The sequence below is a fragment of the Sciurus vulgaris genome (assembly GCF_902686455.1).
Source record: "Sciurus vulgaris genome assembly, chromosome: 11".
Taxonomy (NCBI): Eukaryota; Metazoa; Chordata; class Mammalia; order Rodentia; family Sciuridae; genus Sciurus; species Sciurus vulgaris.
In genome coordinates this window covers 63,073,393-63,091,566 of record NC_136472.1, presented here as the reverse complement: position 1 = coordinate 63,091,566, position 18,174 = coordinate 63,073,393, and the positions used below count along the sequence as shown (strand labels likewise).

General features: G+C 44.2%; 1 protein-coding gene across 10 annotated transcripts in view; it reads right to left on the bottom strand.

The window, feature by feature from the left end:
* SCUBE2 (signal peptide, CUB domain and EGF like domain containing 2) overlaps positions 1 to 18,174 on the bottom strand; it is a 79,847-nt gene that overhangs the window by 5,614 nt on the left and 56,059 nt on the right. For 8 of the 10 annotated variants that reach the window (XM_079104273.1, XM_079104269.1, XM_079104272.1 and 5 more), the window contains 6 exons: positions 16,255 to 16,422; positions 15,408 to 15,569; positions 13,011 to 13,208; positions 11,479 to 11,631; positions 7,056 to 7,135; positions 4,803 to 6,408 (listed from right to left, as the gene is read on the bottom strand). In XM_079104273.1, coding sequence (XP_078960399.1) covers positions 6,256 to 6,408; positions 7,056 to 7,135; positions 11,479 to 11,631; positions 13,011 to 13,208; positions 15,408 to 15,569; positions 16,255 to 16,422 — 914 coding nt within the window. In that variant the 3' untranslated portion in view covers positions 4,803 to 6,255. Of the gene's footprint in view, positions 1 to 4,802; positions 6,409 to 7,055; positions 7,136 to 11,478; positions 11,632 to 13,010; positions 13,209 to 15,407; positions 15,570 to 16,254; positions 16,423 to 18,174 lie in introns of those variants that run through there. The other 2 variants (XM_079104270.1, XM_079104276.1) reach the window with 2 other exon arrangements.

Here is an 18,174-nt window from a genome sequence, read left to right as displayed (position 1 = left end):
TAATTTAATGAGGCAAAGCTAGCATCAAAGCTCAGGTTTGAGGTAGGCATGTATTTCTCCTTTTGCCTTTTATAGGGAAAAGACTGAATAATCCAAACTATGCCTCAGAGTTATCCTTCTGACCTGGGAAAGAATGTAGGAGCAGAGAACAATTCAGGTCAGCAGGACATAGTAGCTCCTAGAGCTACACGTGCTCAAACATTATATATGATTACAATTTAAGGGTAATTTTATCCCTCATCAGTCTTTCAACCTCTTTTCCCCACATCCTGGCACTATATATCCAGCCTACTCCAGTGCCTAGACCATAAAAATGATTGAATGAACATGGTGTGTGTATGTGTGTGTGTGTGTGTGTGTGTGTGTGAAATTCATTGTCAATAGTCTGAAATGACCTAAACCAATGACTTCCTCCTTGACCAAGGAAGTTTTAGGCCAGGCAGAGAAAACAGAAAGATCTAAACAGATACATTTCAGAGTCCGTGTCAAACAGCATGTAACTACTCAGTTGTCAAATGACAGCCCTGGTCCCCAAGGCTCTCCTGGGTAACCTTTTGTCTTGAATCATGGACATTTGAGCTCCCAGGCAATGGGATGCGCAACTGAAATACAGGTCAACTCCACCTTCCGACCACTAGGTGGTGCCTTTTCTAGAAATTTTTTGCTCTCTTGGGCTTTGGTGGGCCTGGTGAGACGGGAAAATGCCAAGTTCTTGCTAGGTGAGTAAAGGAGACGGCCAGGGCTTGGTTTGATGAGCTAGTGCCCTGGAAGAGGCTTAAATTCATGACACCAATGATTAGCTCATCCTACCTAAAACAGCCACTCCCACCACCTCTTCACTGTGTATCCTTTAATCCTACTTCCCCTTTATAGCACTGTCACTATTTGACTTAATCTTATATGTTCATTTGTTTATTGTCCGACCCTGGCCCCCATGCTGGAATTTAGCTTCCCCAGGGGCAGGGACTTTATTTTGCTTGCTGCTATATCCCTAGCTCCTACAATGCCTAGCACTTAGTAAGCCCTCAAAAAATACATGTTACATACATGAATGACTGAGCAAACATATAACAATGATTAGTAACCAATGACAATAATCATTGTTGCATTACCCTTACAAGATAATCTGAAAACCAAACAATTCTGAGTTAATGTCATTGTTTGGAGTGAAGCAGGCTTACTTTGTATCCCTTTTATTCAACTAGAGCAACCTGCCTGTTAAGAGTGGTTTCATTTTCTAAATCTATTTTGATTCTACTGTGTTCTCTGGAAAGAAAGCCTGTCATGTAGGTATGTCCTTATGGCTGAATCACTGTCTTAAGAGCATAGGAGCAGCCTTGTGGGGCCAAGAGTCCCTTGAAGATGGTCCCCTGCAGGCTGATCAGGACTGCCTGAATGGAGAAGGAGGCAGTGTGCCACAAATATGAACCTCCATCGCCCCCACACCCTGTGCTAGGCTCACAGTCTCTGGAGTGGGAGGTGGTCACAGAAAGGAAGTCCCATCAAGGCCTCTAATTTCCTGTGGATGGGCCCCCACTGGCTTCTCCCAGGGTCTGGCTTTAAGCCAGCTGATGACTTGCCCAGCTGGTGGACCATGCTGCTCCCTCCACTTGATGAGGAACCACTTTTCTCCAGCCTCAGCTGAACCATTTGCCTCTCAAATGCTGGCTAAAAATGTGTAGACTTGAGTAATGCTCTCGGGACCCATCCTGCTGTGGGAAAGGAAGAAGAGATGCTGAGAGCCCTAGTGAAAGGCTTCTCTTCTGGGTTGAGAAGACTGCATCTGGCATGGGATCCCTGGGTTTCCCGGTGTGCAGGTCCACCAGCAGCTGTGTTCTGCAGCAGGCAACGGCCTTGATCCATCTTCCTGCAATGGTCTGCTGAGGGCTAGCGAGTCCTTGCTTTGTACTGTGCAGCCACTGACTTTCCCAAGTTACCACATGACATCTTTAAAAAATTATTTTGTAGTTGTAGATGGACAGAGTGCCTTTATTTTATTTGCTTAATTCTTATTCTGTGCTAAGGACTGAACCCAGTGCCTCACACGTGCTAGGCGAGCACTCTGCCACTGAGCTACAGCCCCAGCCTCCCTCATGACATTTTAAAATCACCTGCAAACCTAAATCCAGTGAGTTGCCTACAGACGCACTTAACAGCCCAGAGGATGATTCAGAGGAAGCAATTTTCCGAAGTGAAGATAATCATCTGTTAGTGTGAAAAGGCAAACACTCTTTCATTAGCATTGGAAACTCAAGGGAAATGGTGCTAAATCCATAGATACAGCACTTCAGTAAATGGCTAAAGAACAAAATCCACAGCTGGAAGGAAGGACTTGTACAGATTCTACCCCCACTTGGAGTTTACTCACAGAACTGGCTGTCTTGGAGGGAAAGTGGAAGCTCAGCTTTGGCCTCTTCCTGTTTACTTGATAAGCAGTTCCTCAAAGTTCTGGTCCCAGAGCCCACATGGGGGAGTCCCAGAATTCAGAGCTCCCCTGACTGCTTCATCTACATACAGTAATCCCCACTTATCCTTGAGGGACATGTCTCAAGATGTTCCACAGATGCCTGAGACTATGGATATTACCTAACCCTACACTCTGTTCCTTTCTACACATGCATACTTGTGATAAAGTTTACTTTGTAAATTAGGCACAAAAAAAAGGGTAACAACAATACCTAATAATAAAGTAGAGCAACTATAACAATATATTGTAATAAAACATTTCAGGGCTGGGGTTGTGTGTCAGTGGTAGAGTGCTTGCCTGGCATGCGTGAGGCACTGGGTTCTATCCTCAGCACCACATAAAAATGAATAAAGTAAGTAAAGGTATTATGTCCATCTACAACTAAAGAAATATTTCTTAAAAACTTATTTCAAACTTATGAATCATTTCTGGAATTTTCTATTTAATATTCAGGAATTGCAGTTGACTGGGGAAAGGGATTAGGGGGAAACAATTGTACTTTTAATCTGAATTTAGGGAAAGTCACATATCTTCCCTTTATTCTGTGACATTAAAATTTTTATTCCAGATCTCACCTCTTCTGGGACCTCATATAACCTCTTGCCTATTTAAGCTCTCCACTTGGATAGTTAATAGGTACCTTGAACCTAGAATGGTCAAAACGGAATTCTTAATTCTCAATCTCTTCCCATTTCCCAATGTCTTATTACTACATAAGAAATCACCCTGGATGTAGAAACTTACAGCAATGACAGTCATTAGCTTTGCTCACAAATCTGTAATTGCTGTGTGGTTCCACAAAGACTGCTCATGAAGCCTCAGCTGGGGCAGCTTGACTTGGGGCTGAGTCTATTTCCAAGATGATTCTCTCACACTGCTGGAAAGCTTAGCTGGTTGTTGCCTGACCTTTGGGAGCAAGGTTTCTCTCCACAGGCTGCTAAGGCTTCCATGAGGCACGGTGACCAAGTTCCAAGTGTAAATGTCCCAAGGTGTTGAAGTAAAAACTGCTAGTGTCTTAAGTCCTGGGCCTGGAAACTGGTAGTGTTACTTCTGCCATATTCTATCAGTAAAGCAGTCATACAGCCCAGAATTCTACTTCTTTTATTTCCACTACCACCACTCTAATTCAGACCCTCACCTTCCACTGGGGTAAGTTTCTGGTGATATAGCCTGTTACCTCCTTTCTGCCTCCATACCTGCTTCCTAAAATCGATCCATACAGGAGTCAGTGCTACCTTTTAAAAGCATACCAATCATCTCACTCCTCTGCTTCAACCTCTTCGAAACTTCACAATCTATTTAGAATTACTCCCAAACCTCTCCTTCTGGATGCCACAGCCCAGTCTGATCTGGCCCCTGTGCGGTTCTTGGGCCTCATTGGTGCCACTCGCCTTCTCACTGGGCTGTGAAGCACATGCAGCCTCGTTCCTGCAGAGCCTCTGCACTTGGTGCTCCTCCCCTATTTTCCCAAGGCTTAGTCCTCCTTGCCAAGTAGTTTTCAGTTGGAATGCCATTTCCCCCACAGAGGCCATTTTCAGACCCCAAACACAGCCATATGGTACATTAACCTGTTTCAATTTTCAACACAGCATTTACCACTAAGGAGACTGTTTTTGTGTTGAGTTGTTTGTTGTCTGTCTCTCCCCTCTAAAAGGTAAGCTCCACCAGGGCAGGGACTCTGTCTTATCACGGTGCTTCTCTAGGGCCTAGAACAGTGTCTGACACTGACGGGATGTTTGATAAATATTTATTGGTTTAGCAGATAACAACAGCAGTCACAGTCAGCCAGCCTTCCAATAGGGACAGTGTCTCTTAGGATGATTGACAGGTCTAGACAGGAAGCTTCAGAAGGGCCCAGGGCTCATGCTTGTCCCAGGAACACAGCTCTGGTGCATGAGGCTGGTCCTAGAGGGTGTTCCACAGCCACCAGGTTTATGCATCCTCCTTCCAACCCCTAGAACATACCCACCCCCAGATTTCTTGTGGAATTGGCAGTAGAGAATCACACCTGAATGAGTACAAAGTTACTAACATGCTTGGACAGAATGGCACAGCTCAGCTCCTCTTACCTCCACATCAGTCTGGTCACTAACTCAGATTATTTACATTTAACTTCTCATCTTATGGTTAGACTCAGAAATATAGGCCAAGTTCCAGTTAAACAAATTACAAGTGCTTGTTTTAATGATTCTTTTTTTTAAAATGAAGATGTTCAAATTTTTGAAATCTGAAAATGGGCATTTAGGACCTATCCAAATAAAGAAACTTTATTAGGGCTTAAGAAAACAATGTTATAATCATTTTTTAAAAACAACAACACAGAGGTGAAAAGATGTTCAATAATAATGAAATAATCTTTGTTTTCTTCAAGAAAAACTTGTTACACATTTTTTAGTGCTTTGGTGTAGAGAATGGTATGTAAAATTATCACTGAAATAACAAAACACCATGGCTGTGTGTAGTCAGCTCATCAGTTAGGGAAATGGAAGCTTGTCTGATAGGATTCTGGTCTCAGATTTAAATGTCTAAAAACTTGGTAATGTTGAGAATGCAAGTGTATGTGAGAGAATGATTGTGAGGTCCCCTGTGCTGTCCAAAGTGAGATGACTGTTGATGCAGAGGCCAGTATGTAGCTGCTTCCAGTGGTGGTGCTGCCATCAGAGAATGAACAGTACTGCCCAGAGCAGAGTTCACTCTGCCCTTTGAGAGTGGCGACAGAAGGCACACATGACAGGTTGGGCCCCATTTTCCACACAGTCCTCAGGTGCCTGTGGGAGGAAGTCTTGTGGTGGAAAGAGGACCCTTGGCAGTACTGACCAGGGTTTATGAAATTTTTTTTTTTTAAATATTTCTAGTTGTAGATGGACACAATAACTTTATTTTTTCTTTTTATGTGGTGCTGAGGATCGAACCCAGTGCCTCACACAGACTAGGTAAGCACTCTACCACTGAGCTACAACCCCAGCCCCTGAAATTTCCTTTTAATGATGATGAATTCTCATCCTCCAAGGAGACTGCAGCCACCCAGAACTCTCTAAGCCCTAATTTGGTGCTCAGCCATGTCTGAGGGCACAGGGAAAGGTGCTAAAACCAGCTCTGTGCATTTGCTGCAGGGTGGGAGCTGGCAGCCAAGGGGGCTGGCAACATGTATATGCTATTAAGTCTCCAGAAGGTCTTAGGTTTATTTCTAATTCTGTCTACTTTCAGTATTTTAAAAAATGATCACAGCTTAGAACTCAAGCTCCTGAGATCAAACTTCTCTCACCCAGGCTGGAGAAGGCTGTGGGAAAACCAAGTCCTCCCAGGTCTCAGGGTGGGTGGGTGGTGTCCTCCTTCCCTCCTTGCCTGTTTTGCCTGGTCAGAGCCTGCACAGGGGCTCAGAGGGCTGTCTTAGGGAGCCTCAGGCTGGAGAAAGTTGAAGTTTCAGACAGAGCACCCTTCTGTGGTCTCCTTTCTCTACAGACTCCAGAGGAAGAGTGAGACCCAAGGACAAGTGAATCTCACCTGCACTGACTGAAGTCCAGCTCAGCCAGCTCTTGCAGGACCTGAGACATCTGGTCATACTTCCCATAGCAGTGAGAAGTCAGTGCCATTCAAAGCCATTCCACAATGTTGGGAAAGAAAAACCAAGTTTAGTTTACCAAAATATCTGTATTATCTATAAAAATTGAACTCTAGTGAGTCACTGATACTGGAGACGGCAATATCCGACTGTGTAGAAGGCAGACAGACGGCTCCATCCCACCAAGCCCACAGCCAAACATTTGTACTGAGTGGCACGTGGGCAGTCATTTGTAAGGCCTCAAAAACCTGGAAACTTTGGAACGTAGCAATCGGATGAAAGATCTTGGAAACATCTCTCGGGACTCCTGGGCTGTATACTTGAAATAGTTCTGGGGGTGGGCCAAGACATCAAACAGAGCCTTGATCAGTTTCTTATCCTAAAGAGAACAGAATTTTTGTTACTGGGCCAAAATATTTAAACATCCTGACACTTTGCCAATGGAACTATAATGACCCAGTATTAGGCAGTAGGTTGATTAGCTAAAAAAACACTTTGTGAAAATTGTTTCCTCTGTTTTCCCTAATTATCCCTAATAGGTATGCATTAAGTTTTATAAAAAGTGTTTAATATACAAAAAAACTGATTTTTTTTCAACCAGATGAAATGTAAAGTGGAGAGCTGGGGAATACTACTGGGTTAGTGATACAGCGAGTGTTTGCTGCTAATTATTTATAAGTATCCAAAATTTGTTGGACTTTGTGAAGGACAAACACAGAGAAAAACGTCTCCCACTATTTGGAATTAATATGAAAATACTATATACCATTGGCTTGGATTTATAAGCAAGTCTTCCCCCAAACTGGTCCTTCACAAACTTCCAAATTGAAAAATACAACTTCACTTGACAAGATCGAAAACAGAAATCTGGTTTTAAAAAACGTATGTCTAGGGAAGGTATGAAACTAAGCATGGCCCATGCAAGCTCCAAGTCTGAGAGGTGGCAGGGTGGAGCAGGAAAGCATTTGTGATTATATTTGAGGACTTCTGTCAAAAACATCACATTCACCAGAAGCAAGTACTCACCTTAAGAATTTCCTGGTGGTTCTCAGATGCATAGAGCCTGCCATCTCGAACAATATCTTCAATGAGTTCCTGGTAGTCTTCTGTGGAATAAAGGACATATTTTGCATTCTTATAGTTTATTTATCTCCAAATTTGCTCTTTATTTTTTAAAAATTATTTTATTGTTGTTGTTTATTTTTTATGTCATGATGGGAATCGAACCCAGAGCCTCATGCACCCATGCTGGGCAAGTGCTTTACCCATGAGCTATCTCCCCAACTCTCTCTCTCTCTCTTTCTCTAATACTCTAATATACATACATATATATATATATATATATATATATATATATATATATATATATATACAGTTAGTTGTCAGTTGACCTTTATTTTATTTATTTATATGTGATGATGAGAATTTAACCCAGTGCCTCACACAAGCTAGGCAAGCACTCTACCACTGAGCCACAACCCCAGCTCCGCTCTCATTTTTTATTAGATTCTGAGACGTGTCCCTTCTGTGGCCATCTCAGAACACTTTCCACTCTGACATTGAGAAAACAATCATCAGAGAACATCTGTGCACAGATTTCTACCACCTCTACTGGCTGCGGACCTCTGCACCTGTCTCCCTGCCCCTCTTCCCTCAGATGAGCCCTCTTTGTGTCTGTTTGAGGCCCATCCCTCCACTGGGCACTCCAGAGTCATCTTCCTTCACTAAATCAAGAGCATTTTGTGCCAGTCATTCTGTGCTTTCTTTCCTACATGATAAAATTCTCTCTCTACTGATCTTTCTCATCAGCATACAAACAATCAGTTAAATCTCAGATCTTTAAAATCTCCATCCCTCGACTTCATTTTTCCCACCAGCTCCCACCCCACTTCTCTGCTCCCTTTTGCAGCAAAACTCCTCAAAAGAATGATCAACACTCACTGTATCAGATTCTCTTCTTTTTCTCCTAAACCCAGTCCAATTGGCTTTGACCCTCATCACTCCTCCAAAACTGCTGGCTGAGATCAGGAATGACCTTCAACCCTTGACACATCAGTAGCATTTGACTGGCTGGTCACACCCCCACCTTGATCAAATTCTCTTGGCTTCCAAGACACCTTGCTGTTTGGTTTTCCTACTTCCTCACTGGTTGCTTCCTCTGAGAATTCTTTGCTTTTCCTCCTCTCCTTGGCCTTTTATTGCAGAAGGGTCCCAGGGCTCAGTCTTTGGTGCTCTGCTTTCTCTATGTGCACTCCCTGGTGGGCTCATCCAGGCTTTTCTTTCCCTCTCTACCCACCCCCCATCTCTCTATCCTTGTATAGCACTAAACAATCAAGCTTCTTACCCAATAAGCAAGACTCATCTCTCCTTTATTTGAATGGTGCTGAGGGTAGAGAATTCGGCTGGCCAGGGAGGAAGAAAGTGCTGTTTGTTTTCTCATTAATAATATTTTGTCCTGACATAGACACTAAATGCAGTGCACGTGGTAATCCTTCTCTAAATGAGGCCCTCTCCCCTTTATAGTCTAGCCTATTTCTCACAGTCATAATTCAAATCAAGCATATGCAAAGCACAATCTTTTTCAAATCCCAGACACATTAAAAATGCCTCTTTATATGCATATCATGTACTACAAAGTCACACGAATTATGAGAACATCATTGAAATCGTGCAGGAGGAGCCCTTGAAAAGTTTCTCTCAGTCAAGAGATGGGAAATGGAAATTAACACTGTATTATGTGTAATTACTAATTTGATACATGTACAATGTCATTGCTATTCTATTAATGTGGTATCGTTCTCATTCTTTTATTCTAGTGATTATTGAGTATGAGCAAGAGTACAAGTTTTATTTATTTTTTTTATTTTAAATCTTGAATTCTCCCTGATGCAGTATCTCTACCGCAAAGGAGTGACTCCTGTCCATGACAGGAGTTTACCCCTAGGAGTGTAGATGGTTGTACTATATTCTGGACAGCAATTTACCACTGCACCAAATACTTCCAAACTGCTGATTGTTTTAAAAAAAAATATTTCCCTGTGTCTAAGAGCTAGTGTGCCTCCTTACTTGCTCCAGTCCTTAGGAAACATGGAGAAGCATTGCAAGTGGGAACCCGGGTAAATCCCAGCTCTGTGTCTTTGTTATGCTGTGACCCTAAGCCAGTTACTTAAATCTCTAAGCCTGAATGGCCTTTAAAAAATCCGTCCTTGGACTTCATTTCTCCCGCCAGCTTCCACCCCACTTCTCTGCTCCTTTTTGCAGCAAAACTTCTTGAAAGAATGGTCAACACTCATTGTACCCAATTCTCTTCTTTTTTTCCTAAACCCAGTCCAATTGGTTTTGACTCTCATCAGTCCTCCAAAACTGCTGGTTGAGATCAGCAACGACCTTCAACCCTTGACACATCAGTAGCATGTGTAAAACCAGAAAGTAAATGCGTCCACATGTGGGGTGACTGTGAGGAATGTACCATTTAAAGGTGCCTGAGCTCAGGGATGCTCAGAACCCGTTTGCCAGGACTGCAGTCCTCTCCCTTCCGCAGCAGGCAGGAGGCTCATCTGCAGCAGCCTCAACTGCACCTTCTAACTGTGATTTCTAGTCTTTCGAGCTTTGAAAGCACATATGAAACAGATATAAAAATACATGTTTTAAAATATAGACTCTGAGTAAGGACATGAGGGACTTCTGAATGGACAGAGTAGCAGTTTTCAACTCTTTTCTGCTGTGACACATGCCTGGGCCTAACCAGAGCTATGTGTAGCTTTCCCTGGCTCAAGCTACACCTCTTTTTCTTAATTAAAAAAGGAAAAAAAAAAAAAAAAATCAAGACATTAAGGCAGAGATGAGAAGAGCCATACTAAAGTGTGTGAGCTTTGGCAACATGTATTCTGGAGCCCCTGTGTCTGCTCTGCTTCCTTCCTAACTCCTCATAGGAGAGGCTGCCCCTTAGCTGCTTCCAGGTGGATGACTAGACTCTTTGTCTTCCTCAGCAGAGGCATGTGGGAAGAGTCCATCCCAGGAGTCAGACACTAAAAGCCCTTTTCTTGGGTGTTTGACATTATTTTAGCAACTGCAGGACAGGAATGATGATCCTAGCTGTTGTCACATGTTGGAAATAAATTATGTGAAGTGTTTTTAGGAGAGTCACAGAATGCTGTTTTTCTAATCACCCAATTTTCACACATTTTGCCTAAACACCTCCAGTGACTCCTTATAAGATTAAGTCTACCCTCCTGAGCTTGGCACTCAAGACCCTTCCCACCTCATCTCTTCTCACTGCTAAGCCCCATGCTCCCCACTCACTGGTCAAATCAGACCCCAGGTACACCATTCTTTGACCTTTTCCTCTTCCTGGATGTTCTTCCTCCTGTATTTTATTATGTCCCCTATATTTTATTATGACCCAAATCTATTCAGACTGGGTTCTGTTCCTTCCAAAAATCCATGCTAAATAACTGCTGCCCCTTCTATGCTCATAGTGCTGTGTATGTGCCCTGTTAAAGCAACTATGACATTATATACAGTTTTGTGTTCATATCACTAATCAGATTGTCTCCAGTACTTGGTTCAATTTCTGGCATAGTAGAGGCTTATTAAATATCTGTTGGATAGCATGAATATGTTCACGAATAGACAGATGACTGTTCCCTTCTAGACTATGAAGTCCTCTAGGACAAGTTATAGTACATTTTATTCTCCATAAATATTCATCAACCCACTTTCAGAGTAGGTTGAGTCTCAGGGCTCAGGAGGACCACTCCTTCATTTAAAATGAAGAAAATGAAACTACAGGCATCATCTGACTTGCCTGAGGTCACAAAACAAGTCAGTGGCAGAGCCAGAACCAGAACTCAGGTCTTTTCCCCTCCTTTGGAATTCTATATAATAAAAGTCACAATCATAAAGAAGTATTTATTGAGCAATTACTGTGTGCCAGGTACTGCACCAAGTCCTTTAGGAACTCTCACATTAAATGTAATGATTATCCTCATCAAATATTAAGAAAAACGAGACTTGACGAGGGGTTTAGCACAGTGGTACAGTGTGTGTTTAACATGCATGTGAACCTCAATTCAATACCCAGCACCGAAGAAGAATGAGGAGGAGGAGGAGGAGGAGGAGAGAAGGAAGGAAGGAAGGCTTGGAGATGAAAAGTAACATACACAAAATCACAGATGAGAAAATAGCCAGGCTGTCTGACTTCAATGCCCATATTTTTATCTACTAAGCTGTGCTCTTCTAAATCATCTTTTTATCCCTGTAGTCAGTGTCCCCAAATGCCTGTTTAAATTGTGGCACTTGTGAGTCAGCAATGTCCTTTCCCCTCACCATGCCTGCCATTCTGAGCATGTGTGCTTGTCAGCAATCTACCAGCTGGCTCAGAAATTGGTTCTGTTCAGAGCAGAGACGCCTCTGCCATGCGCTACAGTCAGAGCTTCACAGTGCTTACCATCATATGTCACATACGGGACCTGAAACCCTCTGGCACTGTTCCCTTCATTAGATTTAAACTGAATCCACAGCTTCTTTGACCTGGAGGTGAAGGCGATGGGGCGTTCATAGGTCTGGCAGGTTTCGTATGTTGTCACTGAATTGGATGATGCTGCAGAGTGAAATTGGAAGGGGTGGCATTCAAGACTTCTTACTGAGCAGGTAGACAATGAATGCTCATCTTTTCAAACACTCAAACCATAAAACAAGGTATGCTGAAGAGCTTTTTAGGCTCAGCTGACTCATTCTAACAGTAAAGTACTGGGAATAGAGTAGCCCCCAGGAAGGCTAAGCCTGAACTGCCTGTGGCTGGGCACACTGTAGGGGTGGGGAGAGGGCCCTCGAATTTCAGAGTCAAGCTGCCAGTATCTAAGAAGACTCACCCCCATTTGATGCACACTTCCCAAGACCCAGCAGTGTGCTAAAACCCATTTTAGGGACTTTCTCTCATTTAATCTCCTATACACCACAAAAAGCGGGTACAAGTTTTACCGCTTTTACAGAGAAATTAAGTACATGCCCAGAACCACAGAGCCTGTCTGTGATAAGGTCAGGATTCAAATCTTCACCTGACATCAGACATTGTAACCATTAACAAGAATAGGAAATATATAGTAGCTCAATGTGCTACTATTATTCTATGGATATTTTTGGTTGTTTTTGTTTTGGGTTTTATTTGTTTGAGATGGGGGTCTCACTATGTTGCCCAGGCTGGTCTTACACTCCTGTGCTCAATGCCCCCTGCCTCAGTCTCCTGAGTAGAAGGGAGTACTGGTGTGTGCTACTGTGTCTGGCAAATTTAGTCCATCCAATAAACCTATGAGATAGGAACTATTGTTTCCCCACTTCAATCACTATGGAGATAGCAGTGCAGAAGGTTCAGATAGTAGCCCAGATCACAGAACTAATAAGAGGTGGATCTGGAATTAAGCACATTCAGGGGCTTGCCACTAAGCTGTGTTGATGGTAACGTCCCCTTATGGACCTTGGGCCATGAGTCAGGATAGAGGGAGGGGCCCCTCCCAGCTGCATCATGCCTTGGTCACTCCCGCCATGAGTTGCTACCCAGGGTGAGGCACTGTCTGGAGCCAGCACTGCACATGCCTCATTTCCTCTCCACGTCCCATGGAGAGGATACAACACATTCCAGTGAGTACAGAGGGGAAGAATGACCCGCAGGGTCCCTGCCTCTGGGGTTCAGTAAAAGGCCTTGGTATATAGTTTTAGTCAAATCTATTAGTAGTAGTATTAATTTGGCACTGGGGATTGACAGGGCCTAGTACATGCAAGTGCCCTACTAATGAGCCAAAGCCCCAGCCCTTACTTAGTCTAAGTGTCATTTCTTGGCAACTCTATAAACTTACACCCCATCTCTGTTATAATACAGAGGTGACAGTCTAGCCTGCTCCTCACATTTAAAGCCCAGGGGAGCAGGTCCTCAGGCTTCCCGGTTGGCCTTAGGAAGGGAGAGAAGCAGAGGGTGAGACGCACAAGTTTTCCGCATCACCAGGTAGTCTCCACAGTCATCCTCTATGGGTAGGAAGATCTCAGGAACCACGATCAAGATGCGGCGCTTGGGGGGTGGGTTGATGGTCCAAGTGCACTCGGTGTTGGCTGGGTAATTGCCTGGGTAGTTTGGGGATTCAATGTATCCTGTGAAATCTCCCAGCTCCCCTCCACATCTTCTGTCTGGAAAAGAAAATGCCATGAGTTACAAGGGCTCAACACAATCGTCTATCATGGCACCTGCTAGCCTGGCTTGAGAACTGCCGCATCCCTACCGCGTGGAGGAATGGGGCACAGAGATGACGCCATCTTGGGAATGAATCTGTCCCATAAGGCTCAGGGCCCCCTTTGGGAGTCAATGTGAACTCCCGCAAGGAGTCCACCCCTCAGAGTGGCACCATTTTTCCATGATCAGGAAGGTGCTAAAGTCAACTGTTAATGAACAAAAGAACAAATTCAGCTTTCATATTTTGCTTACAAGTCCAAGTGCCACAGAAACCCATGGCATAGAACTTTAAGGTCTGTCAAATTAGGGAGAACAGAGCTCATTGCTCAAAAAAGTACATTTGACTGAGACCTTCAGTGAAGATAAAGCAAACATACTTCTCCACTTTTCTCTCTGGTTACAACCACATTTTATTATTAAGCAGGGAAGATGAAGAGAGAATGAATGTGCACAGGCACACCCTCCCCACAACCTTGTCTTTATTCACCAAATCCCCACTTAACCAACACAAACTGATCCAAACTTATCCCCACTTATCCAACATGTTACCCAAAGCTCTGGGAGTGCAGGCCTGAGAGGGATCTAGTCTTTGCCCTCAAAGTGGTTACTATTTAATATTGCCAGGTAAACCTGTGCAATCTTGAAGAGTGCTGAGCACAGTGGTGCACGCCTGTAATTCCAGTTACCAGGGAGGCTGAGGCAGGAGGATCACAAGTTCAAGGCCAGACTCAGCCACTTACTGAGATCCTCAGTAACTTAGCAAAACCCTGTGTCAAAATAAAAAATAAAAAGGGCTATGAATATAGCTCAGTGTCAGTGGTTCAATCCCCAGTGCTAAAGTGAGAGAGAGAGAGAGAAAGGATTACTTTCTTCTCTAATTGTAACAGGGATTTGTCATTACTAGGAAAAACACAGCCTTCAGGCTTGCCTAAAGAACTGTGTCATGTGACCCTAAGGACCAACTAAGAGCCAGTGAGTGGGAAAATAAGGAAACAGTCATGTTGGTATGAGGAAGAATTTCCTAACTCTGTGAACTTCACCAAAGTCTCATTTGCCAACAGACTAGGAGATCCTGAAAGATTGAGCTCCCTGTCACAGCAGGTATTCAAGAGGAAACTTGATGGCTACTTACAAAGAATTAAAAGAACTTCATTGTGATAGAGAGAAAACTAGATAACTTCTAGTCATATGATTTGAATGTTTAACTGCCCCTTTTCATCCCAAGTTCCTCTACCTTGGGGAGTTCTCCTTGCTCCCCTTTATTGCTATCTTAAAGATGCAACATCAGTTGAGCTTAACTTTTGGCCTTTACTAGAGAATTTTTTGTCATGGTGAAGGCAGGGGAGGATGCAGGGAGATCTCACACAGCAAGTCCTTAAGTGTTTGCTCCCCCATTGCTGTAAAACAGAGGTTAAGTGCCTTAGCTAGGGATTCAAGGTCTGCCTTCCTAGTCTGCTCACTCTTCTGTGCTCAGGTTCAGAGGTCTCTTTCTAGAGGTCTTTCATTTTCCTGAGTCTGTGCTTCTCTCAGCTGCTCTTTGGGAGGAAGCTCTTTCCTGCTGCACCCACTCCCTCCATAAAAACCTTCCATACCCTCCAGAGACCTTGCCTCAACTCTTCAGACTATTGGGTCGCCCTTCCTCTGCAGACCCACAGCCTGGCTCCTGGCAGGGCTGGCCCAGCTGACTTATTCAGCAGGATGTCTGGCACATAACGGGCCCTTGAACAGTGCATGCCGTGCAGGACCAATTGAAACTATGTCTTGGGTTGGGGGGATCAGGGTAAGGCCAGCTGTGAGTGTGCCTGGGGAAGTATCCAGGAGCTGAAGAGGTGAGTAGGGGCTGCGGTGGAGCTTAGTTGCAGAGTGTGTGCTTAGCATGTGTAAGGCTCAGGGTTCAGTCCCCAGCAACTCACATATAAAAATAAGGGGAGTACCTCCAGGTCAAAGCTATCATCTCCATTTTAACAGTTGAGGAGACTGCAGTCCTGCCTGCCCTCAGCGTCTATCTGCACAGCTGTGAGCTATGCTAACAACAGTCTCATATGGTGCTGAATGAACCTAGGACCCCTGGCTACTTTCCCCCACCCTCCCCCAAGGCTGAACCCAGACAATTGCCCTCTTGATCAGGACCACAAAAGCCTTAGAGAGAGACCTACTTTTACACTGGGTTATGTTTGTGGAGCCATCAAAGTCAGTTGTAGTATTTCCTGGGCAGGAAACACAGTTATTTTTTCCAAATTCAGGCTGGTATGTCCCTGCTGGGCAGCGAATACATCGGTGAGTGGTGGTGTTGTAGAAATGTCCAGGTGAACACTGAACTGTGGGGATGAGGAGGGTGAAGAAAAGGAAACAAGACTGTATTTTTATTAATGCCACATGAAAGGTTTCAAAGTTAGTGAAATAAATTTTTATGCCCAAATGAAGAAGTGTCTTCCTTCTTCACTGAATCTGAATCTGGGGTTCATGAACACTCAATTCCCTAAACAGCAGGTTTGGGTGGGACTTGTGACACAGAAAACATGAAGGAGCAAGCTGAGTGTCTTCAGAGAGTTTGTGGTACCTGCAGTCAGGCACCAGTGGCAGCCGGCATCTTCAGGCACAGCAGTTTTAGATATCAAGAGTGCAGACTGGGGCCGGGCTTAGGCCTGGCCCTGGGAAGAGGCAGTGGAAGTGGGGTTCTGAAGGGATGGGACTTGTACTGAGGTCGGGGAGCTCTAGGCCAGGGCACTGAAGATGGAGGAAGGAACCAAGGGAGCCCATGCTCAAAACCTGCTCCTGTCTCTCTGATCTTTCCCTGGTCAGCCTTCTCCCAAGAAGCCAAGGTAGCTATGGGGAGACCCTGTCCAGGAAGTTCTAGCACTTTCTGCACAGGGACTGAACCCTTGGTTATCGAGCACCACACAGGGAACCTCTGGGCTGGGTTCATCTGAACCTTCGCCAGACTCCCAGGGTGCTCAAAAGGGAAATTCAGTTCTAGGGGAAAGCAAGCTGCCAAGGTCTCACCTCTGGTTTCACAGTCCTGGAAGGAAGTTGCTCCCAGATGTTTGGTGGAGAGGCCTCCTCCACAGGGGAAGCAAGAAGTTCGGCCGGCTTCAGGCTGGAATGTGCCCAGGGCACAGAGCTGGCAAGGTGTAAAGCCATCTGCAGAATATTCACCAGGTTGGCACAGACCTGGGGGACCAATGACCCCAGGTGAGTAAGACTCCCAGGCAGGCCATTCCCACCTCTCTTCCATGAGATCTGATTCTGTCACGCCTGTTACCCGTGCTTACCTAAGCTCCTACCTCAGTGAGAAAAGCAGAGTCAGCCCTGCCCTGCCACCCCAAGGAGGTGGCCCATGAGTGCCTGGTATTTACACCAGGGCTGCACAGCACAGGGCAGAGATGGAAACCAAAGAGTCAAGCAACCACTGCTTCCAGAATATGGGAAAGGACTGACCATGTCTCAGACTAAGGCCTACACACTGCCCAGGGACCCCAAGACAGGGGTCCCCAGAGAAAGAGGGAAAGAGAGGGAGATATCTTTACTCTGGAATCAATTTGGCAATTAGACCCAGAAGTACTTCACCCCCACTCAGTGGATCACATCTTAGTGACACAGTGACTGGAAGAATCTTCTACTTATCACTTACATTTACTGTTACATCTCCTTGCACTGAGGTGTGCCCTTTCCTACCTTAATTAGTCTACTAAATCCAAACAATCCAGTCCACATGGACAGAGGGACCCACAGGCATTTACTTTAAGCAATGATTTCTCTTTTTTTTTTTTACCCAAGGTTAGGACAAGAAACACAGTCATTAACAAAAAAATTCCTAAAAGAACATGTTTCTCAGGAATAAGTTGATCATTGGCAAGACGCTACAAAAATGTGCTGTCTCTTGTATTCCTAATCATCTCTCCTCCATTAATTTTAATGGTCTTTTACCCACAAATGTAGATATAATGGCATCTAAAAAATGCACAACCAGGGGAAGAGTCTGGATGCTGTCAGATCTGGGTTCTGACTCCAAATCTGTCACTTCTTGGCTGTGTGTGTGACCTTGGATGATAGGACCAATAATGAATAATTCATGAATAATTCGTGTCATATACTTAGCATAATGCTTGGCAATGGTAAGCATTCAATAAATGTTAGTTATTACTATTAATAATAATTTTCTTATTGCTATAAATATTTTTTCTTCTTTTTTTCTTTTGGTACTGGGGACTGAACTCAGGGGTGCTGAACCACTGAGTCACATTCCCAGCCCTTTTTATATTTTATTTAGACGCAGGGTCTTGCTGAGTTGCTTAGGGCTTCACTAAGTTGCTGAGGCTGGCTTTGAACTCTCGATCCTCCTGCCTCAATCTCCACTGGGATTATAGGCGTGCACCACAGTGCCTGGCTTATAAATATATCTTAATAAGGTCACACACAAGGATGCCCAGAAGTTGCCCCTTATCAACCTTGCAATTAGTACTGAAGTTTCATAACAAGCCAAAGATACAGGAGGAGTCACATATTCAATTGAAGGACCTGATGTTTAAGTCAGAAACATCCCTGTAGTTGAGTTTGGAGTCATTTAGGTGGGAACTAATGCTAGAACTGGAAATCACTGGAAGGAAAACCACAGGGCATCACAGGGGCCCCTGCACTCTGCCCGGGTCCACCAGTTAGAAACCACCATTCAGATCGCACCTTCCACTGGAGTCTGCACAGTGTCCATAGAGCCAGCCTCCTTCCATTTAACAAAAGAAAGATATTTAATAATAAAATAAATGGGAAAGAAGCTCACAGAAACTAACTGAGCTTGTCTTCAAAGTTAACATTTTATAAAAGATGATTTAAAACTTTTCAGAGAGGACCTTCCAGTTTTAACAAAACAACCAGATGGATATGTTTGTTTTAAATCAAAAAGCTCTAAGGGCTGGCAAAAAACCA